This window comes from Natrix helvetica, assembly GCF_964273705.1.
Source record: "Natrix helvetica genome assembly, chromosome: Z".
In the NCBI taxonomy this organism is placed as follows: Eukaryota; Metazoa; Chordata; class Lepidosauria; order Squamata; family Natricidae; genus Natrix; species Natrix helvetica.
In genome coordinates, this window is record NC_138554.1 from 141,341,113 (window position 1) to 141,368,543 (window position 27,431).

General features: G+C 43.7%; 1 protein-coding gene across 1 annotated transcript; it reads left to right on the forward strand.

The window, feature by feature from the left end:
* The first annotated feature begins 12,390 nt into the window (after nucleotides 1-12,390).
* On the forward strand, nucleotides 12,391-26,155 carry LOC309401195 (uncharacterized protein). Its single transcript, XM_081970257.1, has 6 exons — nucleotides 12,391-12,566; nucleotides 15,388-15,468; nucleotides 21,230-21,289; nucleotides 23,621-23,686; nucleotides 24,291-24,373; nucleotides 25,589-26,155. Exons 1-5 carry the CDS (start codon nucleotides 12,492-12,494, stop codon nucleotides 24,348-24,350), a joined length of 342 nt encoding a protein of 113 aa, XP_081826383.1. The 5' UTR covers nucleotides 12,391-12,491; the 3' UTR covers nucleotides 24,351-24,373; nucleotides 25,589-26,155.
* Nucleotides 26,156-27,431: the final 1,276 nt, after the last annotated feature.

Sequence of the window (27,431 nt, forward strand, 5' to 3'; positions counted from 1 at the left end):
AGGAAAAACAAACTCTCTCTCTTTGTATTAGATGAGCATGTGTGCGCCGTGTGCATTGAAAACGTGGATCGGGCCATAATCTGGATGGAGGGGGGGGGTCACCATTTTCACATCTCCCATGGATCTGGCACCAGAAGTGTCTTGTTCGGCACTGTTCTGCCATGAAGCCCGGGGGAGAGAGGGAAAATGGAAGAGAGAATGCTTAGTGAGGGAAACTGAAAGTCACCAATCTAAGTGTGCCTCTCAGAGACTGCGCTTCAAGGCCATTTTCCCCAGGAAAGGAATGGAGGCACAAGACAGCCTGCACTCAGAACGGCCATTTCAAAAAACATCTTCTTTGAACGTGATTGGACAATGGAGTGGGGTGGAGGGAGCAATGATGGGATGTGCCTAAGACGGGGGAATGTTCCACCCAGGGATTTGCCGCCTGCGAACTTCAGTTCTGGCTTTGCTTTACCATAGTCCACTTGACCGTTAGTAGACTATCCCTTTATCGACCAATGAAGTTAAAGATCAGTTTGGCTTAAAGGTTCAAGTTGGGGCAGGATTGACCTTAGGCCTTGCCCAGCCTGTACAATGTTTACCTATTGTAAGGAAAAAATGCCTCTCATTTCATTTTATTTATAATAATAATTATATATAATTATTATATTTCATACTTCTTTTACCGCCCACCTAGCTACTTAATGGAAGAGGGGTTCACTTAACAACGGTGGCAACAGAGGACGTAAAATCAGGTACAGCTGAGTTTAGCAACCTAAAAATCCTGTCCCAATAGCTGCATGCAGGTATGCAGCTATTCCTTATGACCAGAATTGAGCCCAACATTTCTGCTATTAAGCGAGACACTTGTTCAGTGTGTTTTGCATTCTTTTACTCCCATTCTTGCCCCCATTGTTAAACGAATCACTGCAGCCATTAAGCTGAAACACAGTTCTTAAGAAAATCTGGTTTCCTCATCGACTTTGTTTGTCGGAAGGATTGAGTGACCCGGGGACACTTCAACCATCATAAGTATGAATGTCAGTTGCCAAGCATATGAATTTTGATCCTGTGACCCCGGGACATTGCGACCATCATAAATACAAGTCAGTTGCCAAGCGTTTATAATTGTGAAAAACAGTCATGTCCCTTTTTCCAATGCTGTGTGTAACTTTGAATGGACGCTAAATGAATAGTTATAAGTCAAGGACTATCTGTAAGGGAAGAAGGGGCTTTGGACCACTTTGGTAGAGATAGTCCTTGATTACGGATCACAATGAAGCCCCAAATTTCTATTATTAGGTGAGTCTTGCCCCGTTTTATGACCTTTCTTGCCACAGTTGTTAAGTAAATCACCACAGTTGATAAGTTAGTCAGCCGGTCTCTAAGCAAATTGGGCTCCCTCCCCTTGAATGTCCTGGCCCGAAGGTCGCAAGAGAGGATCACACGATCTCTGGGAAGTAGCAATGATTGTAAAACCGAACCAGTGGCCGAGGATTTGAATTTCAATCGCATGATCGTGAGAATGGTTGTAAGCCGTAACTGTGAAAAATGTTCATGTCACCTTTTTTTCTGGGCTGTTGCAACTTGGAATAGTCACTAAATGAGCCATTGTAAGTCGAGGACTGCCTGTACAGTATATGAGCTCACTGGGGAAAGCTTTTCTTGAAGCTGTGGGAACTGAAGGTTTAAGATGCATGTTTTATAATAATAATAATAATAATAAATTTGAATTTATTAGCCGCTCCCTCTCCAGACAGGACTCGGGGCAGCGTACAATAAAACATATAAAACATAAAACATATGTGCAAACACATAAACATCCAAATACACACATATACAAAGACATACATGCACGGAGGAGGTAACAAATGACATCACATTTAGACAGTTAAAAATCACCATTAAAATACCCCATTAGTAATAACACAATTTAAAAATTTAAAAGGACTGTCAGGAGGAATAAGAAAAAATTTACGGTTGAGCCAGGCCAGATAATTGAAAGAGGTGGGTCTTCAGCTGTACACGGAAGGAGCGGAGATCGGAAGTAATCCTGATGTCACGGGGGAGGTCATTCCACAGGGCTGGGCCCATCACAGAGAAGGCTCTGCTCCTGGGTGTCGCCCCCCGGCACTGTTTAGCGGACGGCACCCGAAGAACTCCCTCTCTGTGTGAGTGGATTGGTCGTAGGGATATATGGGGCAGGATGCGATCCTGCATGTAACTAGGTCCTGTGCCATGAAGCGCTTTAAAGATCATAATCAAAACCTTGAAACGCACTCGGTAGACTACAGGAAGCCAGTGCAGCTCGCACAGGAGGGGTGTTACAGGGGAGTATCTAGTCCTCCCCATAATCACCCGCGCGGCCGCATTCTGGACCAACTGCAGTCTCCGAGTGCATCTCAAGGGAAGCCCCATGTAGAGAGCATTGCAGTAGTCCAGGCGAGACGTCACCAGCGCATGGGTGACTGTGCGTAGGGCATCCCGGTCCAATAAGGGGCGCAATTGGCGCATCAGGCGAACCTGATGGAACGCCCCCCTTGCCACGGCTGTTACATGGTCATCCATGGACAGCCGGGCATCCAGGAGGACGCCCAAATTGCGCACCCGTTCCATGGGGGCCAGTTGCTCGCCCCCAATGGCCAGAGATGGAAGCAACTGGTTGAACCGGGAGGCCGGAAGCCACAGCCACTCCATCTTGGAAGGGTTGAGTTTTAGTCGGTTGCCATCCATCCAGACCCGTACGGCCTCCAAACACCGGGACATCATTTCAACGGCCTCGTTGGGGTGGTTCGGGGTGGAAATGTATAGCTGAGTATCATCAGCATACAGATGATATCCCACCCCAAAACCATGGATGATCTCGCCCAGCGGTTTCATGTATGTGTTGAACAGGAGAGGCGAGAGCACCGACCCCTGTGGCACCCCACATGTGAGGGGGCTCCGGGTCGATCTCTGCTCCCCGGCCAACACACGTTGCGTCCGGCCAGAGAGGTAGGAGCCAAACCACCGTAAAACGGTGCCCCTGACTCCCAGCCCCTCTAGCCGGTGCAACAGGATACCATGGTCGATGGTATCGAACGCCGCCGAGAGATCTAATAGGACCAGGATAGAGGAACAACCCCTATCTCTGGCCCTCCAGAGATCATCAACCAACGCGACCAAGGCCATCTCCGTGCTGTGCCCGGGTCGGAAGCCGGACTGGCGCAGGTCTAGATAATCATTCTCCTCCAGGTGACGTGGAAACTGTTGTGCCACCACACTCTCTACAACCTTCGCTAAAAAGGGAAGGTTGGAGACTGGACGATAATTGACTAGATCCGTTGGGTCCAGGGAAGGCTTCTTGAGCAGGGGCCTCACAACTGCCTCTTTCAAGGCGGCCGGCAGAAACCCCTCGCCCAACGAAGCGTTCACTAGGCCCAGGAGCCAGTCGCGTGTAACCTCCCAGGATGCCAGTACAAGCCAGGAGGGACACGGGTCCAATAAACATGTGGTAGGTCACAGACGTCCACGCAACCTCTCCAAATCCTCGATGGCAACCGAGTCAAACTCCTCCCAGAATGGTCCCTCAAGACTCGCCTCGGGCGCCTCCACTGGACCACTGAAAGGGGCCCATCCCATCCGGATTTGAGCGACTTTGTCCTGTAGATATTTCCCAAACTCCTCTGCTCTGCCCTGTAAAGGGGCTTCCCGCGGTCTCTCAAACAAGAGGGAGCGAGTCACCCGAAACAGGGCGGCAGGGCGGTTATCTGCGGACGCAATAAGAGCGGCACAATGTTGACGTTTGGCCGCTCTTAATGCCACAAGGTACGTCCTCAAATAGGCTCGTGCATGTGCTCGGTCAAATTCGGAACGGGAGGATCTCCAACGACTCTCTAGGCATCTCTTGTGGCGTTTCATCACCCTTAGCTCCTCGGTAAACCAAGGGGCCAGGGTGGTTCGTCGCCGCAGGAGAGGCCGCAAAGGCGCCACCCGGTCTAGGGCCCTGGCAGTCGCACTATTCTATGCGTCTACCAGGTCCTCCACCCGGGGGCGGGTCAGGTCTACAGGAGGTGGCCCAAGCTCAGTCTGGAACTTATCTGGTTCCATCAGACGCTTGGGGCGGAACCATCTAATACCTTCCGGTTCCGCCTCCCCGCAGCGGGGGGTAGCACCGGGGAAGTCAAGTCAGAGAAGTGAGTGATCTGACCATGACAGGGGAATAATAGTTGAATCCCCTATTCCCAGATCACTCGTCCACTGGCCAGAGACAAAGACAAGGTCCAGCGTGTGGCCTCCCTCGTGAGTAGGGCCCTGAATTAATTGGGTCAGGTCCATGGCTGTCATGGAAGCCATGAACTCCCGAACCCCCTCAGATGCTTCTCCCATCGACGGCAGTTATAAAACGAGAATGAGAAAGGAAGCGGCCACACATCGACTGGAGGAATAAACTTGGTTGACTTTTATCTTGGTCAGGAATGAGAACCAAAAGGCCAAACCAATATTTGAAGAAGCCACGACTTCCTTGAGAAGGTGGAAAAAACCAGAAGATTAGGATTGGATGAAGTTCAGGAGAACCTCAAAAAAAAAAAAAAAAAAAAAAGGACCTTCAAGAACATAACGCAGTTGGGAAAGAGCCAGCATCGTGACGAGACAATGTGAGGTCTCGACAGTCTGAAACCGCCGTTGATACTTTTACGGCTGCACGGTCCATATGGACCTAAACCATCCCGAAGAGACGGTGAACAGGGAGACAAATCCTTGCTGGTCTCAGGGACATTGCAAAGTCCCTCATTGACCCAAGGGAAGCTCTCCAAGCTGGCGGTAAACAGACAGCCCCAGGCTGACAAAGTCGGAGACGGCTCCGGAAAGAAGGCAGTGAAAGTGAGTCCATCTGGTGAGATTCTTTCTTTGAGAATGATTGCCCAAAGAAATTTTTGTTAAAGATAAATTAGTCCTTTAAGCAAAAGAATAAAGCGACGAAAGGTATCTTTATTGGACTGCTTAGAAAGTCTTTTTTTCTTTGTAACAATGTTTTGTGGATTGAAGTGATTGTAATGCTTCCCGTTTCTCCTCTTAAGTGAATGAATTGATTTTTTTTCTTCTATTCTTTGCTACCTTATTTTTTGGCTGAATTAAAATCTTTTTTTTTATTCTACCAATCCTCCCTACTATTGCTTATTAAACTTAATTAAAGACATTTAAAGATCTTTGTTTTCCATAAGCTTAAAATAAATAGGAGAAAGTTTGAATCTGTCACTCGGAAGCCAGAACTTGGTTTTTTCCCCCTGTTTCAAAACAATGTATTCTTTGTTCTCTCTCCTTTGATTTTACTGACTCTGTAACTGGAGGTTTTGCTGCTTACTTGTGGAGACTGATAAGGACTCAAGGGCACGGACTGTTTTGGCAAGTGCTTTTGTGAAATATCTTGGCAAGGGATGGAAAAAAAAGAAGATAGAACCCTTCCTGTTTGAAAAAACTAAAAGGGATTTGTGCTTAAGTCATTTCAAAATAAAGGTACATACATACATACATACATACATACATACATACATGTATTTGTGTTACAAAAATTATTTATCAGTACAAATACAACACACACACACACACACACACACACAGACATACATATACATATACATATACATATACATATACATATACATATACATATACATATACATATACATATACATATACATATACATATACATATACATATACATATACATATACATATACATATACATATACATATACATATACATATATATATATATATATATATATATATATATATAGTCATTGAAGGCTAGAGTGACAGTGGATTTTAGACTCTTTTTTTCTTCTTTCGCCTCTTTTTTCTTTTTTTCTTTTTGGAAATATGTATCAATATGCAGATGAGGAAACCTTAAATTTTCAAGATTTTTTGGGTTGGAATTCAAAACATATTGGGAGGATTGGAGCCCCAAAAATTAAAGAAGAGAATGAAGATATAGAAGATAAATATAACAGATGATCTTACTAATGGAGCATTCATGAGTGAAAGTGGAAAGAAGGGAATATGGAAAAGTGAATTTGATAATCTGGAGCTCTATCCTTTGTCAAGATATGGATTTGATGATGGAATTAAGAAGAGAAACAGCTTCAGAAATATGTCTGATAATCAAAGACATGTTAATTTCAACACCAGCTCAAGGGCAACGAGACTATATGAGAGATCTTCTAAGCAAAAAAGTGCAGAGAGAAGTTTTAAAAAACCTTATAAAGAAGTTAATAAGAGAATTGACACAACAACTGGCAAAAGAGATAAGATTGTTTTGTTACTGGAAAGATACAGGCTGATAATGAATGTTGATAATTAAAAACTTAGTTAATTGTGGGAATGAGGTCGCCATGGTATATGTGCAGATCAGTTTTCCAGATTGGAACACATATATGGAATTTGGGACTGAAATAAATTGAGTAGTGAACAAGGGTTGAGCTGGATGCCCACTGGGAGGGCCCCATTTAGAAAGCTGTGTTTGCAAAGTAACAGCTTGCAAAGCAATGTGGAAAATAGCAAGCAGAAAATGTAGCTGCACTGTGTATATTTCTGTATATCCTGTTCCAACCACATAACCATGAACTGTGATGTTTCCATGCCTTGCTGTACTTACACAGGAAACTATTATGTACGATTCGCGGAACCCTGCTTTTTTTACCCTAATAAAAACAGCTCCCCGAGACTGCTCAGGGCGACGATTTCATCACGAATGGTGTCAGAGCCTTCTTTTCATGGGTCTCGCCCCCGGTGTGAGAGGCAGCCTCGAAACGGGCCAAAATCCCTCAGGTTGCCACGGCTAGTGGGGCCCCATGGGATCGCCGCAACTGGTGACCCCGATGTGATTCGGCTCAGCGTGCCTCGGAAAGGACGCTTCGGACCGTCTGTACTTACTCACCTGGGAACGGCCGCGCGCATTTCATCTCAATCGGGAAGCTGAGACGATTCGAGACTCTTCAATAAGTATGGGCGGAAAGTTTTCTCAGGCTCAAGCTCAGCACCTTCATGAGCCGAGAGAACTAACCGATTCTTCTCGCACTTTAGCTGCCTTTAGAGGGCATAAGACCATCCCTCGCATCAAAAACGGAGACTAAAATTGCCTCAAATGGAGGGAAATCTCTCCCTCGTTTGAAAAAAAAGAGGAATTAATTGGCCTTCTGTCTTAATCATGGCAAACCCTTACCAATAAACCAAAACAATTGGCTGATTTTAAAAATAACGGGAAAGTCCTGCCCGTGATATCAAAAAAGAATTTGATTTACCTTCTAAAATACATTTGGCAGATATGATTAAAGTGTGTCAGGACATAGGAACATCTTCTTATACAACTAATTTGTTAGTAGCTGCTTTATTACAAGGCAGCACACCTCAAGGAAAGTGTTATTTTAAAAGAGAGTGTAAAAATCCAAGGGGGGGCATGTCTGTAACATCTCGCCCTCTCTTTCATCAGGGATCAAAACCCTAGTATATCATTGTATGGAATGGCTTTCAAAAATTCAAAATGATTTATGTGTCTATGGATTGTAAATTGCCTCGGAAAAAATACAACTCTCGCTTCCCCTTTCCTGACTTCTGCTTCTGCATCCTCCCCCGCTGTGCATCCAATTTCCTTTGACTTACTGTATGAATGGGCTTTCACCTTGAAGCTGTGCAACACAGGCAGTCGTTAAGGGCCCTATATCACTTTTGTGATTAAAACTACTGCCTGGGTTTTTGCTGCTTTGGGGGTAAGCTAGTTCATTGAAATAAATTTAATGACTGATTTATTGCAAAAGAAATGTAAATACAGATGTGAATGGGTGCGTATGTAGTCAGTATTGGATGCTTGAAATGTAGTTTTGTGCAAGGTTCTGTTGGCTGAAAAAGCAGAGTGTTGTTTTGCTAAAAGAGGTGTTTTGGATGAATGATGAGAAGCCATTTTTTCTCCCTGTCTTCCCAGGAAAAGGGAGCCTGTCGTTTAAAAATTTTTTTCCCCTTTCCTCTCACCCCCCTCATTTTTCCCTGATGAGAACGCAGGAGGAGGGGGGCTGTGTTCTTTTCGCCATTTTTTTCTTTTCTCTCCCTGCCGTACAAGCCTGCGAAAGGCGGGGTAAAGGGTGATATCTGATGCCTGCATTTGCAGTTTTACTATGTTGGCTCAGGAATGCAACTTTGCCTTCTGGAAATTTTTGATATTCTCATACCCAATTATATTTCAGAGTATTGACTCAAATTACCTTATTTAGATTGTTTTATTTTTGAAGCTGTTTTTTTTACTCTTTTGTTTTTTATGTTTGTGTGCACTTTGCATACTTAACAGATGGCACGTTTGTTTGTTTATTTGTTTGTTTGTCTGTTGTCTGTCTGTTTGTTTGTTTGTCTGTCGGCAGCGCTGGTTGCTGCCCTCTTAGGAATTCTTACAGAGATGACTTAGAAATTACAATATGCAGTCAGAGAGAGTGAGTAACATTTTTATTTGAATCCAGCTCAGTTTACAAGGAAATTTAGAAGGACGATCAGATATTGGTGCTGAAAAGGGTTACTTTGTTTATAGATGGGAAGAGAATGTGGTAGCAGGTATTTGGCCTGATTTGGAAGTCAGGATGGAAGTGGGAAAAGGAATGATATGTGCTTTGTTTATTGGAAGGTAATGGATGTTGCAGAAGAGGAAGAAAAAAGCAGGTTGCTAAGGACAGTAGCAGACGGAGATGTTAGCTTTGGCAGTTGATGAGGTCGTTTTGGGACCAAATCAATGTGCATTTTGTACAGTAACTGGTCATTGGAAGAGAGGATTTCAGATAGTGAGAGGAAGTCAGAGATATGTTTTTGAGGACGGAACATGAGGATAAATATGTGAGGACTTGTGAAATCTGGCAAATGGATGATTCTATACCTTTCCTTTGCCCCATGGAAATATTTGCACATTTCCATGGATATTTATTCAGGATTTGTTATGGCATCCCCACAAAGGGGAGAAGCTGCCAAACATGTAATAAATCATTGCATTCGGATTTTCGCAGCGATGGGACGCCCAATTGAACTGAAAACAGACAATGGCCCTGCTTACATCAGTACTGCCTTTGCAGACTTTTGTGACAAGTGGTCCAACACACACAAAATTGGCTTGCCCTGAGGTTCTCATGGCCAGGGAATTGGGGAGCAAGCTGATTAGACTCACAAACATGCCCTGAATAAATCAAAAGAGGAAAATGCCTCGGCCTCCCAGCCATGCAAAACAAACTCAATCCTTGTTTATTTACTTTGAATTAATTGAAATTTTCAATTTCTAACTCGACCGCTTATCAGAGGCATTTTCAACAAAAAACAAGTTTGCCTCTTCCTCTGGTATATTTACAGCATTACCAGACAAAATATGGTTAGGACCGATTACTTTAATTACTTGGGGGTGGGGTTAGGCTGCTGTGTTTACATCTACAGGGTCCAGCCAAAGATGTCGTGACACCAACCCCTGACTCCTATCCCAGAGATGGCAACGACGACTCTACACCACCCCGATCCTGTCATGCCAGTCATCCAGTGACATGGGGAGATGTGAAGAATTTAACCACCAAAGCGCACCCGAGAATTTGTGTGCTGCCATTTTTGCGGTTTTAACTGCAAATTCTTTAGTCATAATTTGTTTGTGCTTGATTGATAATAACTGTACTTTGGCATCAGCAGCTGTCATAGCACCCAGACATTCGCTTGAACAACACATGAAACAAGACTTATGGGTACAGCTTGCAAACATCACACAAACTGATGCCTTTTGTTTGTCTGAAGTGTATATATGGAAAATTTGCTTTCTACATGTTTAATCCCAAAACCACCTCTCACGTTGCCCCAGGGTCAAGTTTATGCCTTGTATAGACAACTGCAGGGATATTCCTCTCCTGATAATAGCCCCTTTTCTGGCCCTTTGTAAGAAGATGACTTTACAAACCATCACACTATGAACAAAACTTACTCAGTGACACTTTTTATCTCATTTCCTGCGGAATTGTGCATCAAACGGAATAATTCTGCCACAAGGAAGCTCTCGGACATTACAGACCCTGCACAAAAATCCTTCCACTGCCTGGCACCTGCCCTGAGAATGCGAACCATGGTCTCCAACAATCCTGTGCATCAACACCCTGAACACCTTAGCTTCTCGGACATATGAGCAGGCCTATGTTCCTGGTTACCGGGAACCGGATGGCTGAAAAACATATTGTGTACTATACTCGTGATCATTGCTTTGCTTATTTCTGTATATTGTATTACCCAATGTATTCCTGCTTTATTTGCTATGATGACACACATATTTGCCAACCATGAAGAAAACATCATAATAACAACACAACTGAACCTTGAACAACGATCTCTGCTCAAAATCCCCGGAACGGAGAGTAACGGGGACATAACTGAAAACTTCCTGTTGCAAAAAACAAAAACAGAGGAGATGTGGGAATGAGGTCGCCATGGTATATGTGCAGATCAGTTTTCCTGATTGGAACACATATATGGAATTTGGGACTGAAATAAATTGAGTAGCGAACAAGGGTTGAGCTGGATACCCACTGGGAGGGCCCCATTTAGAAAGCTGTGTTTGCAAAGTAACAGCTTGCAAAGCAATGAGGAAAATAGCAAGCGGAAAATGTAGCTGCACTGTGTATATTTCTGTATATCCTGTTCCAACCACATAACCATGAACTGTGATGTTTCCATGCCTTGCCGCACCTACACAGGAAACTATTGTGTATGATTCGCGGAACCCTGCCCTCTTTTTTACCCTAATAAAAAGAGCTCCCCGAGACTGCTCGGGGCGGCGATTTCATCACGAACAGTGTCAGAGCCTTCTTTTCATGGGTCTCACCCCCGGTGTGAGAGGCAGCCTCGAACCGGGCCAAAATGCCTCAGATTGCCACGGCTAGTGGGGCCCCATGGGATCACCGCAGTTAATTTTTGGTATTAACAAGTAGGACGTTGTAGATGCTTTTAGATTGTTTTTTTAAAAAATGTTTATTCATTAATAAATAATTTGTTATGATAATAATAAAGAAATAATAATTTTAACTAGTAAAAGCAACTTGGATATAAACCACAAATTGAGACCTAGAAAAAAGAATTATTAATTTTATTAACAAATTTGTGTTTAGATTTTGCTATAAAGAAGTAATTTTTTTAGGGTACTTATAAACTTTATTAGCAATTTTTTTGTTTAGATTTTGTTATAAAGATGTAATCTTTCTTGGGTCTGACTCTGATGAGAAGAGATGTGATATAAATAGTAAATAATTTTTACCTAATTACAATAATAATAAGGAAATGCTAATGGATAATGTTTAATGATTTCTACATGTGTTGGCATTGGTAAAAGCAATTAGATATAAGCCTTAAAAAGGGGGGGGGGAAATGTTTTTAGATATCTTATTAATTGATTTTTTTTGTCCTTTCAGAATATGTTATAAGAGGGTAACAATTGGAGATTTATTGGAATAGTTAATGAATGCCAGTAGGTGGTTGTGTCTTTAAATACAAATGATTCCAGATAAAAGCATGTTTAAATAATTATAGTTAAATGAGAATGATGGTACATTGATAGTAAAATGCATAAAGATTTTTGATTTAAAATGTACAATTCAATATGAAGGAAGTATAAATAATGATTGTGGTAGTAACGCACGAAATCTATTTGTAACCAATCAACACACTTTCTACAAGATGTAATGAAGGATGATTCTTTTTTGTGTTTCTGTTTAATTAAAACAATAAAAAAAAGAAAAAAAGAGAGAACATAACACAGTTTACGAAGAGGTCCTATAGATGTGGCATGGTTTGCCAGAAGTGCAACTGAGTGGCATGGCCATAAAGTTAGAAGCCTTAATCGAACTCAAACTTCAGAGTAGAGTTGGGAGGGACCTCAGGGGTCTTCTAGTCCAGCCCCCTGCTCAAGGACGAGATCCTTAGAGGATCATAGAATTCACAGAGTTGAAAGGGAGCTTGGAGGTCTTGAAGACTAGAAGACCTCAAAGGTCCCTTCCCACTCTGTCCTTCTCTGATTCTGTAAGGGTGTCTGCTCGAGTAGGGGGTTGGACTAGAGGACCTCCGAGCTCCCTTCCAGCTGTTATTATATGGTTCTCTAAGGTTCCTCTCCTGCCTTGCATTTCTTTGATCCTTCTTCTTCATCCTCAAAAGGAGTAACTTTGTAGGTAGGTAGGTAGTAAGTGAATCAAGGCTTGTAAGTGAATCAGGGAGAAAGTACGGAAACAGATATCCAAAGCAAACATCTCATTATCTCCTCACCTGATAACTTCTGAAGGTCTGGAGTCCAGCAGGACATCCCTCCAAGTGGCTAATCATTGGCCAGAGACTGAAGGCCATTGCTCGGCCTTATGCTAACAATCCAGATATATCCACAATACCCCGTTAACGGGAAACCAGAAGTCAAAGTCCAACAACGGAGCGTAGACAACGCGGCGGGTTCTCAACTCAACCGCTCCTGCCTCCAATTTTGTGGACAAAGATGGCCGTGAAGAAGCTTTGGTTGATCTCGGCCATGCTCTTGGTTTTGGTGGTTGAGACTGCAGTCAGCAATCCAGTGAGTTCACACTGCCAGTGGTTAACGGGGTCGGGCTGGGTGGGTCAGCTTAGAAGACATTTCTTGTGGGTTAGGATTTAGAGTTAGGATGCTCTTCCTCAGTGCTCTCTGAGCTGGGTGGTTTCCCTGCGGACATTTCATGACCCAACTAGGGAACAGCATCAGGGCTAGAAGGGAGTGGGGTTTGCGGAGAGGAGGAGGAGGAGGAGGAAAAAGACGCTGGGTTTTCCTTCCTCTGTTTTCAACTGGCCGAGGGCTAGCAAAACAAACTGAAAGCAAAGCTAAAGGAGAAATGTTTCCCCTTTTGCATTTGAGCATGCAAGAAGGAGAAAAGGAAAGAGGAAAGACGAAGAAAAAGAAAAGAAAGAAAAGATGGGAAGAGAGCAAGGAAGGAAAAATAAGGAGAGGGGGGAAGGAAGAAGAAAGGAGAAGAGGGAATGAAAAAGAAGAGAAGAGAAGGAAGGAAGGAAGGAAGGAAGGAAGGAAGGAAGGAAGGAAGGAAGGAAGGAAGTGTTGTGGCCCTCCAGTAACTAGTGGAGCTGGCAGCAGATTCGGACAGTGAGGAGGTTGGGGAGGAAGATGGGCCAGTCCTAGAGTCTGGGGAAGGCTCGGATGAGGGCTCTGTGTTGGAGGCAGAGAGGGGGCCAGAGCCATCTGACAGTTATCAGCTGCCTTCGGAGTCAGACATCAGTGGGGCAGAAGAACAGCTGGAGCCTGTTCCCAGTGTGCGCATGCACAGAGCTGCCAGGAGAAGGGAGCAGCTAAGGAACAAGAGCTGACTCGGGAGTAAAGCCACAGGTGGACAGTGAATGGCCCCTCCAATAGGGAATAAAGAGGAGCGAAAGGGGAGTGGAGTTTGCAGGAGGCAGTTAGTTCAATTCATTAGGGTGAAGATCTGTTCCTGATTTCTTGCCAAATAATTGCTGCAACAGCCTGACGTTTGGAAGATATCGGCCTGGCAGCTCTCCAAGACTGATAAAGGTCTGTAGTTGTGAAATCTCTTGAAAGGCTGTTGGCTGAGACTTTGCTGGAGAGGAATTCCCTTTAAACTAAATGATATTGGGAGGCCCAGGTCAGAACAGGAAGGAAGACAGAAAAGGAAGGAAGGAAGGACTGAAGGAAGGAGGGAGGGAGGGAGGAAGGAAGGAGATTATAATTAGAGTTAGGGAGGGTCTGAGGGAAGTCCTGTCTTAACTTGGACACCACAGGTGCCCCAGGCACAAGTGACGTCTAGTTTGCCACGCCCACCCTGGCCACACCCACACCCACCTCGTGCCGCCCACCCTCCCCCGAGGTCAATCGCAACCCTGATACGGCCCTCAATAAATCGAGTTTGACACCCCTGCCGTATCTGTTCCGTCTCGGTGGAACGTAACTTGTGTCTTCCGAGGTCCTTCACTTTTTGTCGCTTAGCCTCCTCTCGCGGGCCACATACGCTAAGCAAGCACGTATTTCCCCTTTGGATACCTGGCCCCCAAAGCCCATGGGTCTGCCCTCTGACCCAGAGCTTGGGAAAACACGCATATCTGAACTTGTTGCCTTTTTCACCTGCTAGAAGGGTAGATTTAGCAAAGAGGGGGCTCTTCCCGTGTTTCTCTCTGCTCCTGATTTCCTAATTCAGCTCGATCCCGAGTGCTGGTTTGTAGCTGTTACTGCCGGACGGCCGTTTTGTTACAGTTGCACTGAAGGGAACTCTTTTGCCGTGAATTTCAGGGGCAATCCAGGACACCTGAGGTACTCTGTCAAAGGTGCCCTGGTTACTTGCTGATTTTTCACACCAACAAGCCATTTTCGGGGAGACGATGGGGTCCTCGGTGGTCTGTGAGATTGTGTGTGTGGGGGTCCTTTCATGAGCCAACTAGGAAACATGATCAGTGCTAGGAGGGAAGGGGAGAAGGAGGAGGACGGTGGGATCATTGGGGATCTCTGAGCTTGATGGTTGTCTTGTAGACATTTCACAACCCAACTTGGGGATATCATCAGTGCTAGAAGGGAGTGGGGTTTTTGGAGAGAAGGAGGGGAAAACAGGGAAAGGAAGAGGAGGAGGAAGGAAGGAAGGAAGGATGGATGGAGGACACAAGGAGGAAGGGAGGGAGAGAGGAAGAGGGGATGGGAGGAAGGGAGGAAGAACAGAGGAAAAAGAAAGAAAAAAGAAAGGAAACAGTGGAGGTGGATGGAAGAAAGAAAGAAAGGAGGAAGTAAAAAGAAAGGGGATAGGAGGGAGAGAGGGAACACAGAGAAAAGAAAGAGAAAAAGAAATAAAAAGGAAGGAAATAGGGCAAATGTGGAAGGAAAGAAAGAAAGAAGGAAATAGAAAGGGAGGGAGGATGCAAGGCAGAAGAAGGAAGGAAGGAAGGAAGGAAGGAAAGAAGGAAGGAAGGAAGGAAAGAAAACAAAAGGGGATGGAACGAAGGAAAGAAAGAAGGACTGGGCAGTCCTTGGTGTTCTCTTGAGCTTGCTGGTTTCCTTCCAGAAATTTCATGACCTATCTAGGTAACATCATCAGTGCTAGAAAAGAGTTGGATGTGTTGCAAGGAGGAGGAGGGGGGAGGGGGAAGACTGTGGGGTCCTTGATGCTCTCTGAGCTGGGTTGTTTCCTTGCAGAGATTTCATGACCCAACTATGTAACAACATCAGGGCTAGAAGACAGCGAGGTTGTTTCCTACCTGGACTGATCTGGAATGGGTTTAGTAGGCTCTACTAATCTCAGTCTGAAGAGATGATGGGAATTGTAGTCAGACAGCCGAATTGGAACAGGCTGCCTTAACCTGAAAACTTTCTCCAGCCGGCTGGTAAGGAGGGTGTTTTTCCTTTTCTGCAGGTACGAGAACGAGTTAGAAGAGGATATCGTAATCGCTGCTCTGGTCGTCATGGATGTTTATCCACCCTCTCGATTGGCCAGGTAGAATACAGGGCAGAGCCATTCTGGATCCGGCCAATGAGGCTGGGGTTTGCCTCGGGAGCATAGGATCCATTCCCTGGGTTCGAGTCCAGGGCACAGGGACTGAATGCAGGTTGAATCTGCAGGGATGAACACTGTCAAATTCGGCTAGTAACCCAATTCTGAAAGGACGACTTTGCCTTACAAAATCACCCCCTTCTCCCCATAACCCTGCAATTTTGGGGCAAGGGTGTCTACAGTGATTGGTTAAAAAAGAAAGTCACAACAGTGGTGCAACCTGTGGGAGATGACCCGGTTGAGCCCAAAGGAGGGGTCAAACATGTCATCAGTTACGAGTCCCTGCACGCCACAGATAAGTCCAGCCTGCCTTGAATCCCTTCTATTCTTACCTCCCACTCCTTTCCCTTGACCTTTAGTAGGTCAGATTCTTGTAGAGAGGTTAAGTTTGCAATAAATCTTTTTTTTAAATAAAATTTTTATTTTTATTTTGTTTTCAAAACAAACACAACACATAAAATCTTCTTTTTTTTGCATACTGTAGAAAGTGTATCAGTTGGTTACAAAAGACTTTCGTGCATCTCTTCCACAGCCATCAAGCATAATTCATATTAACTCAAGTATTTTAACTCAGATATTTATACATGTTACCACCATCATACCTCCATTTACATTTGACTATAATTGTTTAAACGTCCTTCATCATAAAATATACCAAAATTTAATAATAACCATATACGAGCATTTCATTTACTATTTTTAAATCCTCCAATAACACTGAATCTTTATATCCTATTCTAGCTAAACATCCATAATACTCAATAACAAAATTTTCTAATCCTTTTTTCCAAATCATTATTTGCAATTTACATTCAATTTCCTTATGTTGTACCCATACCTATATATACCTTGACCAACCGCACTCAACGTGTAGTCCTCAATGGAACTGCATCTACATGGAGGGAGGTATGCAGTGGAGTACCCCAAGGCTCTGTTTTAGGCCCAGTACTCTTCAACATCTTCATCAATGATTTGGATGAGGGAATAAATGGGGAACTCATCAAATTTGCAGATGACACCAAGCTGGCAGGAATAGCCAAAACTCCAGGAGATAGGCTTAAGATACAGAAGGATCTTGACAAACTTGAACATTGGGCACTATCTAATAAAATGAAATTCAGTGGTGAAAAGAGTAAGGTTCTACATTTAGGCAACAAAAACGGAATGCACAGGTACAGTATAGGTGGTACCTTGCTCAATAGTAGTAACTGTGAAAGGGATCTTGGAGTCCTAGTGGACAACCATTTAAATAGGAGCCAGCCGTGTGCAGAAGCTGCCAAAAAAGCCAACACAGTTCTAGGCTGCATCAACAGAGGGATAGAATCAAGATCACATGAAGTGTTAATACCACTTTATAATGCCTTGGTAAGGCCACATTTGGAATATTGCATTCAGTTTTGGTCGCCACGATGTAAAAAAGATGTGGAGACTCTAGAAAGAGTGCAGAGAAGAGCAACAAAGAGGATTAGGGGACTGGAGACTAAAACATATGAAGAACGGTTGTAGGAACTGGGTATGTTTAGCTTAAGAGAAAGAAGGACTAGGGGAGACATGATAGCATTATTCCAGTATCTCAGAGGTTGCCACAAAGAAGAGGGAGTCAAACTATTCTCCAAGGCACCTGAGGGTAGAACAAGAAGTAATGGGTGGAAACTAATCAAGGAGAGAAGCAACTTAGAACTGAGGAGAAATTTCCCGACAGTTAGAACAATTAATCAGTGGAACAGAATTTGCCTCCAGAAGTTGTGAATGCCCCAACACTGGAAGTCTTTAAGAAGATGTTGGATAGCCATCTGTCTGAAACAGTATAGGGTTTCCTGCCTAGGCAGGGGGTTGGACTAGAAGACCTCCAAGGTCCCTTCCAACTCTACTATTGTATTGTATTGTATTGTTATCATTATCCCTCCTTTATTTAACTATATTGTATATTATTACATTCCCCCCTAATTTTCAAAACTTAACTATATCTAACTTAGTTCATTCATTTATTTATTTATTTATTTATTTATTTATTTATTTATTTATTTATTTATTTATTTATTTATTTATCTTTATATATAATCCAAGACCTTTTATAATCTTCCTTTCATGGGTACCATTCAATATTCATATCGCATTATTACTTACCATGACATTACACATAGTATACATTATTATCATTATCAATTATTTGTTTAACTATATCTATTATCACTAAATTTCACTAGGTTTAGCTAGTTTTAAGTTATATTCTTCCATCTATCAACCTGTATCTTTCCAATAACGAGGCAATCTCATATCTTCTGCTGTTTGTGATATCAGTCCTCTTATCTTCTCTTTAATCAACTTTGTATGGACTCCTCTTAGCAGCTCCTTGCTTATAAGGTCTCTCTTGTAATTTCGATGCCCTTCTTCTGTTTCCTCAATCAACTTATCTATAATTGTCAGTGGTGTTATCAAAACTATTGCTGAAAAGATTTCTCTCTTTAGGTCCATAAATTCTTTTATTTCTTCTTCTTCTGTATCTTGCCATCTGGAGTAAGTTTCCCCTCCATTTAATTCCTCTTTCAATATTCCTCTCTTTCCATTTTCAGAGACGAACCCATCATCATAAGTATCAGCAGTTTTAATTTCTTTATAATCATTTTCCTCTTCGTTTTTTTTTAATTTTAACTGCCGGTTTCTCCATTTGATGAACATCTTCAACTTCCCCGTCATATTTTGCTGTTAAATGGATTAAATCATCCAATTTCTTCTCAATCGTCTTGCGTGTATTTGATAGCTTCTGTATTTCTGAAAATATCTTTTGCAGACTTAAAGCCTCTTTCTCCTGCTGTGATAGCGCCATTGTTTTCAACTATGTAAACACTGTTATTTTAATTTAGTAGCTTTTAATCACCTCTCTCTGGTTAGAAATACCTCAAAGGAACATCTGTTTCTTCTTATCTCTCTCTGTAAACAAGCAATAAGACCTTGAGGTACCAGCTGTGAAAAAAAGTAAAGTTTTTTTTGTTTCCAAACAGAAAGCCTAACTTCCCCATGTTAGCCACAATGCCGCAAATTCTTCCCTTTTTAAAAAGAAAGTGTCTTTTTTGTATTTCAAGTTGAAGAGAAAGTCCAATTCTTAAATGAGTTAAAAAAACATCCACAGTAATGACAGATGAGAGTTTTAGACCATAGGTTACAGAGAGTAGTGAAAAAAAGGAAAATAGCAGAAGAAAGCTTAGTCCGTTCGTTTTAAAGGTCTTACATAAATTCCGTCCGTGAAGATAGCATTGAGAAAGAAAAAAGATAACCCTCTGTCAAAAACCATTCCAAATTTAATTCCGCCGCTTATTTCTTCGGTTCTCCAATTTAAATTTATTTTAAGTTTTTTATAGGCAGTCACTCTTAAAACAATAAAATTTCCTCACCAGCTGGGAACACTCTCTCTTTCCAAATCCTCCCGCTTTGGAGCCGCCCCGACTTCGTCAGCCAAATGCCTGGATTTTTTGTCACCGGCTTGAAGACTTTCTCTTGGATCAATCAAGGACTTTGCAATGTCCCTAAGATCAGCAAGACGTATTCTTCCTGTTCACTTTCTCTGCGGGACGGTTTAGGTCCATCTGGACCCCCCCCTCAGTGGCAAAAGTGTCAACTGCGATCTCAGAGATCACATGCTGTATCGTCGCGACTTCGGCCCTGCCCCTCCAAGTTTGCAATAAATCTTGATAGTCATTTGAACTGCCTGAATCTCCTCATTTTCCTGGCACATATCTATCTATCTATCTATCTATCTATCTATCTATCTATCTATCTATCTATCTATCTATCTATCTATCATCTGTCTGTCTGTCTGTCTGTCTGTCTATCTATCTTCTATCTATCTATCTATCTATCTATCTATCTATCTATCATCTATCTATCATCTATCTATCTATCTATCTATCTATCTATCTATCTATCTATTTATCATAATTTATCATTCATCATTTAATATCTATCTATCTTTATCCACCCATCCATCCATCCACCTTTATCCATCCATCCATCCATCTCTCTCTCTTCTCTCTTTTTCCCTCCCTCCCTCCCTCTCATCTATGTCTGCCTGCCTGCCTGCCTGCCTGCCTGCCTGCCTGCCTGCCTGCCTACCTACCTACCTACCTACCTACCTACCTACCTACCTACCTACCTACCTACCTATCTATCTATCTATCTATCTATCTATCTATCTATCTATCTATCTATCTATCATCTATCATCTATCAATTATCTATCTTCTATTATTTATCACCTATCCTTCCATCTTTTGTGGGAGATGACCAGGCTGTGCCCGAGGGAGGAGTTAAAGGCATCATCAGTCATGAATTCCTGCGTATCCACAAGCGAATCCAGCCCACCATGCATGCATTTCATACCTCCCACTCATTTCCCTTGACTGTTAGTAGGTCAGATTCTTGTAGAGAGCTTAAACTTGCAGTAAATCTTGATACTCATTAGAATTGACTGAATCTCCTCATTTTCCTGGCACTTGACATATCTATCTACCTATCTATCATCTATCTATCTATCTATCTATCTATCTATCTATCTATCTATCTATCTATCATAATTTATCATTCATCATTTAATATCTGTCTATCTTTATCCATTCATCCATCTATCTTTATCCATCCATCTATCAACCCATCTCTCTCTCCTATCTTCCTCCCTCCCTCCCTATCATCTATGTCTGTCTGTCTGTCTGTCTGTCTGTCTGTCTGTCTGTCTGTCTGTCTATCTATCTATCTATCTATCTATCTATCTATCTATCTATCTATCTATCTATCTATCTATCTATCTATTATCTATCTTCTATTATTTATCATCTATCCTTCCATCTTTTGTGGGAGATGACCAGGCTGTGCCCGAGGGAGGGGTCAAAGGCATAATCAGTCATGAATCCCTGCGTATCCACAAGCGATCTTAATCCAGCCCACCATGCATGCATTTCATACCTCCCACTCATTTCCCTTGACTGTTAGTAGATCAGATTCTTGTAGAGAGCTTAAGCTTGCAGTAAATCTTGATACTCATTTGAATTGACTGAATCTCTCAATTTCCCCAGTGCTTGACATAACCAAAGCTCGGCAGTGCAGTTACAAAAAATAATGGTGGTCGACAGCTTGACCTTTTTGACCTAGGAAGCCTTTTGTCTGGGACAAAATTCAAATTCTAATGGAATCCCTCAGCTTCTGAAGCCACATCTCCTTGTGGTGGATCGCAGATGACAAAAAGGCAGTCTTTGCGTCTTCTGTGTGAACCTCTGGAGACCCCTGGATCTTACATGGTCCTTAACTCTCCTTTGCTTAACCCAGGTGTCCCTACTCCCCAGGCCGCAGCCCGCTACCGGGCTGCGAACTCTGTGGAACTGGGTTGCAGAAGTGGCGGCCAAGCACGTGTGCATCCTCAATTGTGTGAGCAGCAAGCAAGTATGAGAGCACACGCTCAATTCGTGCAAACAGTGAGCAAACATGGGTGCGCGAGTGGCATGCGTGCATCTCCATCATTCATGCAAATGAAGCTGTGCACGCTTGCCTGCCATTCGTGTGGAGACATCCTCTCCCCCCACCTGGCCAAAAAGGTTGGGGAACTCTGGCTTATTCCCCACTCTGAGCGTTTTTTATGCTAATCAAATACATTTTGCACCTTGGGAGGGGCTGCCCCCAAGTTCTAACAGACTTCTAACGCCTGTTTTTCCCCCCAGCCGGAGGACTCACTGACATTTGACTTGGCCAACTTCCCGACTCGTCAACCTGCTATACAGGTATGTGTCAAGGTTCCGACTGACGAAACAACTCAGCAAGCCCACTCGAGACCATCCAATCTCCAAATGCAAAATTTTATTGAGTACATCATTTCGGCACGGGGGAAGCCAAACCAGCTCTGGCTAATTCCTGCGCAATCCACACACTTCAAGTATAACATTCCCCCTCCCACTATTAGTGCAGGTCACACTGTCCAATTAAGGGTCAGTGTATTGTTATGAGAAAATGCCTCTGGGGTTTGGCAAAGACCTGCGTAAGTGTCCTTGGTTCCCAGGACTCGTCTTCTTGATGTCTGGAGGCTATGTTCCATTTCCCCCTTCCTCTCCCCGATCCCTGGTTTGTTGGCAAGTTGAGAAGCGAAAGTGGTTTCAACAGCATAAGCGTGCTTCAAACTTGACAGTATGTCTAAAAAGGCAGGGGACCCACGTCAAGGAGCCGGTGCATTCCCGTGTTTTTCTGCTCCCGTTTCCCAAATTTACCTTGGGTCCGTAGTGCTGGCCATCTTGCTCAGCTAAAACAAGCATTACCCTAAGTGCCGTGATTAGAGACAGTGGATGAGACCAGCCACCACCAACCATTTGGGAGCCGCCAACCAGTTCCGTGGACAGGGGTTTTTCTGCAGACCGAGGAAGTGTGGTTTTGAATGCTGTCCACGTGCCACGCATGCATGGATGGGGCTTCGCTTGCTTGTGCAGACCGGTTGCTGGCAGGCCGTGGACCGTACCGATCTGCAGACCAGGGATTGGGGCAGCCTGGATTAGACACTTTTTATAAGAGACTGGAAACCATTTGTGGGCTTTTTACGCATTAAATAGAATTACAGATGGTTAACAGAGGGATTTGAAGGAGTGGAGCGGTGGCCTAGAGATGGAGCTCTTGCCTCACAATCAGGAGGCTGTGAGTTCGATCCTAGGTAGAGGCAGATATTTCTCTCTCTGGGCACAATGAGAATATATATCTGCAGAACAAAACTCCGTACTGGCAACAGGAAGGGCATAAGGCCAGTAAACACTCAACTCCATTCCGTTGTCCCGACTCCACCTGCAAAGTATTACGGGGTCATTAAATGATGAACAACAACAACGACAGCGGGATTTGAAGATTAGTGTAGTGTTTGGACATCTGTTGACTGCTTTTGTTCTTTTACATATATATTATGATTAATATATTGGTTCGATTTGATTATTTAGATAGATAGATTTCCACCTTTGGAATATTTGTTTATTTTGCACAGCATTTTTGTAAAATATGGACGAGAAAGCTTTTAACTATGTGTAGTTACGTAAGGGGAAGAGACCCATAAAGATGAGGGAGTCAAGTTACAAAGCAGGACAAGAAACAATGGATGGAAACGAATCTAGGAGAGAAGCAACCCAGAATTTAGGAGACATTTCCTGACCGGCAAAACAATTAACCAGTGGAACTGCTTGCCACCAGAACTTGTGGATTCTCCATCACTGGAGGCTTTTAAGAAGAGACTGGGCAACCATTTGCATGAGCAGGGGGTTGGACTAGAAGACCTCAAAGGTCCCTTCCAACTCTGTGATTCTGTAATTCTGTCAGGGTCACCTGCTTGAGCAGGAGGTCGCACTAGATGAACTCCAAGGTCCCTTCCAGCTCCATTCAGCAGCTTGGCATGCAACTCCCTCTTTCTTCTCCCAGCTGGATGACCTTGAGGCAGCATCGCGAGAAGGTGCAGTCTCTACTTTCGATTCCCCAAGCGTGCCTCTCCTCATCCTTCCTCCATAGTCCTGGCCTCTGGGCTATGGACCAAAGACAGATTGTTAGTGGCAGTCTGTCATTGCCTAAGAGCGTAGGATATAAACCCTAAAGTGAGAGCTGACAGATAGATCAGGGGCTACTCAAGTGCCCCTCCGTTCTCCAGGAGAGCGGTTCTTAATTAACTTGGCATCTGCCTTCTCAATCCATCCATCAGAATAGAGATGGAAGGGATCTTGGAGGTCTTCTAGTCCAGCCCCCTGCTCAAGCAGGAGACCTGATACCATTGCAGGCAAGTGACTGTCCAGTCTCTTCTTCCAAACCTCCATTGATGGAGCACTCACAACCTCTGGTGGCAAGCCGTTCCACCGGTTAATTGTCCTCCCGGTAGGAAGTTTCTTCTCAATTCCAGGTTGCTTCTCTCCTGGATGAGTTTCCATCCGTCACTTCTCGTCTTGCCATCTGGTGTTTAGGACAATGCTCCCCCCTCTTCTTTGGGGCAGCCCCCCCAAATACTGGAATGCTGCTATAGTGTCCTTCTTTTCTCCAATCTGGTGAACGCAGTCTTTCTCTCGTTTGGGAGACTCCCTTAGTGTCCTCTCCTTCCACAGAACCAAACTGTCGACGAATTCCAGACGTATCCGACACCCCTTTGGGAACTATTCCAGCGTTTCAAGGTATGTTTGGGATTGAAGAGAGTCCGGGTTGGGTGGGGAGACTCTGCGCACAACAAGTTCCACAGCCTAACTCGACAACTTGAGGACAACTCGGAAGCCAGCAGTTCCTTGCCCCTTGCTTTGGCTCCGGGGAGGGGTGGTGGTGGCAGAGGTGGTATTCAGCTGGTTCAGACTGGTTCACCCAAATTGGTGGTGGAAATCGTGGTTGGGCCTGCCCGGCTCTATGCCGTCCTATTTAGAAGGACTTCTCCTTCCTCTGTGCAGAAAAGTCCCCAAACTCGGGATGGGGTGGGTGGGGGTTTGCGCATGCTTGGCTGTCAGTAGTTTGGTGGGGCACTGAGTCGTTTCCACATCGAGTTAGCCAGTACGATTTGTTCCGTACTGACCCTCCCGCGCCGAGTCAGCAGGTCCAAACCAGCTGCCCCCACCAGGCGAATGGCCGCGTGGCTGTGCCGAGTCAACCGTGCCGAGTCAGCAGGACTGAGCCAGATGCGCCCAGCTAGCCACACTTACCCAGTCACGCCCACTTGGCCGCTGTGAATCGTCCCATTCCACTCCCTGCTAACCAACCCCACACCCGCCGTTTTGACCTTCCCTTCTGCAGCTTCACCCTCCCGCTCGTGTGAACGTGCCCGAGGATGATGAAGACTACGGGACAATTTGATGCGTGTCAATTCCGGCACACAAGTACGTCAAAGAGCCGAAGAGGTGTAGAAGGGTTTCGGGATGGGCTTGCAGGGATTCAAAGGAGTTTCTTTTTAAAAAAGAGAGTAATTTGATTCAACGTTGAAATCGAAAAGGTAAAAGCTAATGCAAACATTTAAAAAATATGAAAAGAATACAAGGAAAAAACAGAAGGCGCAGAGAAGAGGAAAGAACAAATAGAGAAAGAAAGACAGGAAGAAAGGAAATAGAAAAGAAAGAAACAAGACTATTGATTTATTGATTTATATATTTGCTTTTATTGATTTACTAAATTATTGATTTATTTATTTTCTGATTTATTGATTTACGGATTTAATGATATATTTAAAAAATATATTGGCTGACCATCTTACCTCAGAAAAAGCCTGGGCGGCTTACAATAATGAAAAATAAAAACTGAAGATAGTAAGGAAAATTGAAAAGAAATATATTTGTAAAAGTATGTCTGTCTGTCTGTCTGTCTGTCTATCTATCTCTGTCTATCTATCTATCTATCTATCTATCTATCTATCTATCTATCTATCTATCTATCTATCTATCATCTACCCCTTCAGTAATTTATCATCAATCATTTAATATCTATCCATCTATATTTATCCATCCATCTATCCATCATCTACCTCTCTCTCTATCCTATCTACATATCATATCTATCTATCTATCTATCTATCTATCTATCTATCTATCTATCTATCTATCTATCTATCTATCTATCATCTACCCCTTCAGTAATTTATCATCAATCATTTAATATCTATCCATCTATATTTATCCATCCATCTATCCATCATCTACCTCTCTCTCTATCCTATCTACATATCATATCATATCTATCTATCTATCTATCTATCTATCTATCTATCTATCTATCTATCTATCATCTATCTATCTATCATCTATCTGTCTATCTATCTGGATATTTTTGTATATAGTTTATAGCAAAAGTGTAATTTTAGAGAACAGAGTTGGAAGTGACCTCAGAGGTCATGTAGTCCAACCCACAGTAAGCACGATTGTGTAAAAGACTAATCATAAACACAGTCACGCACTAAACCAAGATCCTTGAAGGAAGCGATAGGTTGTGGGTTGTGAGTGGTCTGGATGAGGAAGAACCCCCAAACAGATAGACTATGCTTTGATCTGGATGCTTTCAGGATCTTGACTGGTATCTTCCAAACTTTCTTCCTTTTCCTGCAGGCTCTGGGCTTAAAGATCAGGACAAGGAATTCAACTCTGCTTCCACAATTTTCTCCCAATAATCTATTCCCCACACAGGCAGTCCTCGACTTACAACAGTTCGCTTAGCAATGGCCCCGAACGACGGGACCGGTGACCCTTTCCTCACGCTTACCACTATACTCATGTGATTTGGATGCTTGGACAGCCGACTCACATTTATGACGGTCGTTATACCCGGTCACGCAATCCCCCCTTTTGCAACCTTTCGACCAACAAATTCAACAGGAAGTCCCAATTCACTTAACGACCGGGTGACTTTCTTAACCACCGCTGGGATTCCCGGATGAGAAAAAATCGGGAAAGGGGACGAAATTCACTGAACCCGTTTCTCACTTAGCAACACTTGGATGGGGCTCAACTGGGGTCATAAGTCGAGGACTAGCTGTATGGCGGAGTCTCCTCTTCCGGATATAAGCACGAAGACAAACAAGAATCTGCATCTCAAATCAAGATTATGCCTTTTACAATCAAACAATACTCAACAGACCGATTTCGCAAATAAAAAGTTCAAATTCTGAATTTTCACCCTTTCGCTTGTATCATTTACAAACATGGTTTGAATTTACTTCCTGTCCTGCTTACATGAAGATTTTCCAGAAAAACCTGTAGAAACCCTGGTCTCTCTCTCTCTCTCTCTCTCTCTCTCTCTCTCTCTCTCTCTCTCTCTCTCTCTCTCTCTCCCTCCCCCCTCTGCCTCTCGCCATAATCCCTTCTGAGTATATTGAGAGTTTCTCCATATCTTGTATCTGAAACGGTCCACTTTTAGGTCTGGAGAAAAAAAAAGCCAAATAAAGAAACCAAACCCGCTTTCTAGATATAAGAGATCATGTTGACCATATTTGGGGTGAAGAGGTAGCATCTTCCCCTACTTGACGGGCTGTCACAGAGAATAGGGGGTCATCCTCCAAAGCACTAGAAGGTAGAAGAAGAAACTATGAATTGGAAACCCATCAAGGAGAGAAGCTACCTAGAACTAAGGAGAACTTTCCTGAAGGTGAGGACAATTAACCAGTGGGGCATCTCCAGAAGTTGTGGGGGCCCCAACGCTCCAACTGGAGGCCTTCAAGAACAGATTGGACAGGAAGATTTGTCATTGCATGAAGATCTTCCAGAAGTATCCCTAGAAAACCTGGTCTGGTCTCTCTCTCTCTCTCTCTCTCTTCCCCCCCCCTCTCTCTTGGTCTCTCTCTCTCTCTCTCTCTCTCTCTCTCTCTCTCTCTCTCCCTCCCTCCCTCCCTCCCTCCCTCTCTCTCTCTCTCTCTCTCTCTCTCTCCCCCATAGCTCCTCCTGAGTAGGTTGAAGGTTCCTCCACATCTGGGATGTGAAATGATCCACCTGTAGGTCTGTCTGGAGATCAAACCACATAAAGAAACCAAGCCAGCTTTCCACATATGAGAGATCATATCTGGAGGTCTTCAAGAAAAAACTGGACAGGAAGATTTGTCAGAATGATATGGGGTCTCCTGCTAATAGGGTTGGACTAGAAGACCTCCTTGTTCTTCCTTTCCCCTCTGAAGTCCAGACTTCCTTGATTCACCTCCTCCATTATCTCCCGCTCTGAAGGCCACGTTTTTTCCACCGAGTGGCCTTTCACTTCTGGGGGTCGAATGGAAAATTTCCATGGTCCCATCCCTGAATTCCTCTTCCATCCAAGTTAATCCTTTTTGTAGGATATTGGTTAATTTTTAACAGTCGTCCAAGTCGTCCAAGCTCTGAGCCGGGGGCTGATGAAGACTGTGGTGAGTGGGGCTGGGCGCTTTGGTGGGGACGCTGCTCCTCCCACGGGTCTTCAGAAAGTGGC

What these genes read in the sequence shown, in the direction of transcription:
- LOC309401195 (XM_081970257.1), top strand. Translation starts at nt 12,492, where the DNA reads ATGGCCGTGAAGAAGCTTTGGTTGATCTCGGCCATGCTCTTGGTTTTG. An exon ending in CCACCCTCTCGATTGGCCAG is followed by an intron (nt 15,469 to 21,229) that starts GTAGAATACAGG and finishes TTTTCCCCCCAG; the next exon opens with CCGGAGGACTCACTGACATT. An exon ending in AACTATTCCAGCGTTTCAAG is followed by an intron (nt 23,687 to 24,290) that starts GTATGTTTGGGA and finishes TCCCTTCTGCAG; the next exon opens with CTTCACCCTCCCGCTCGTGT.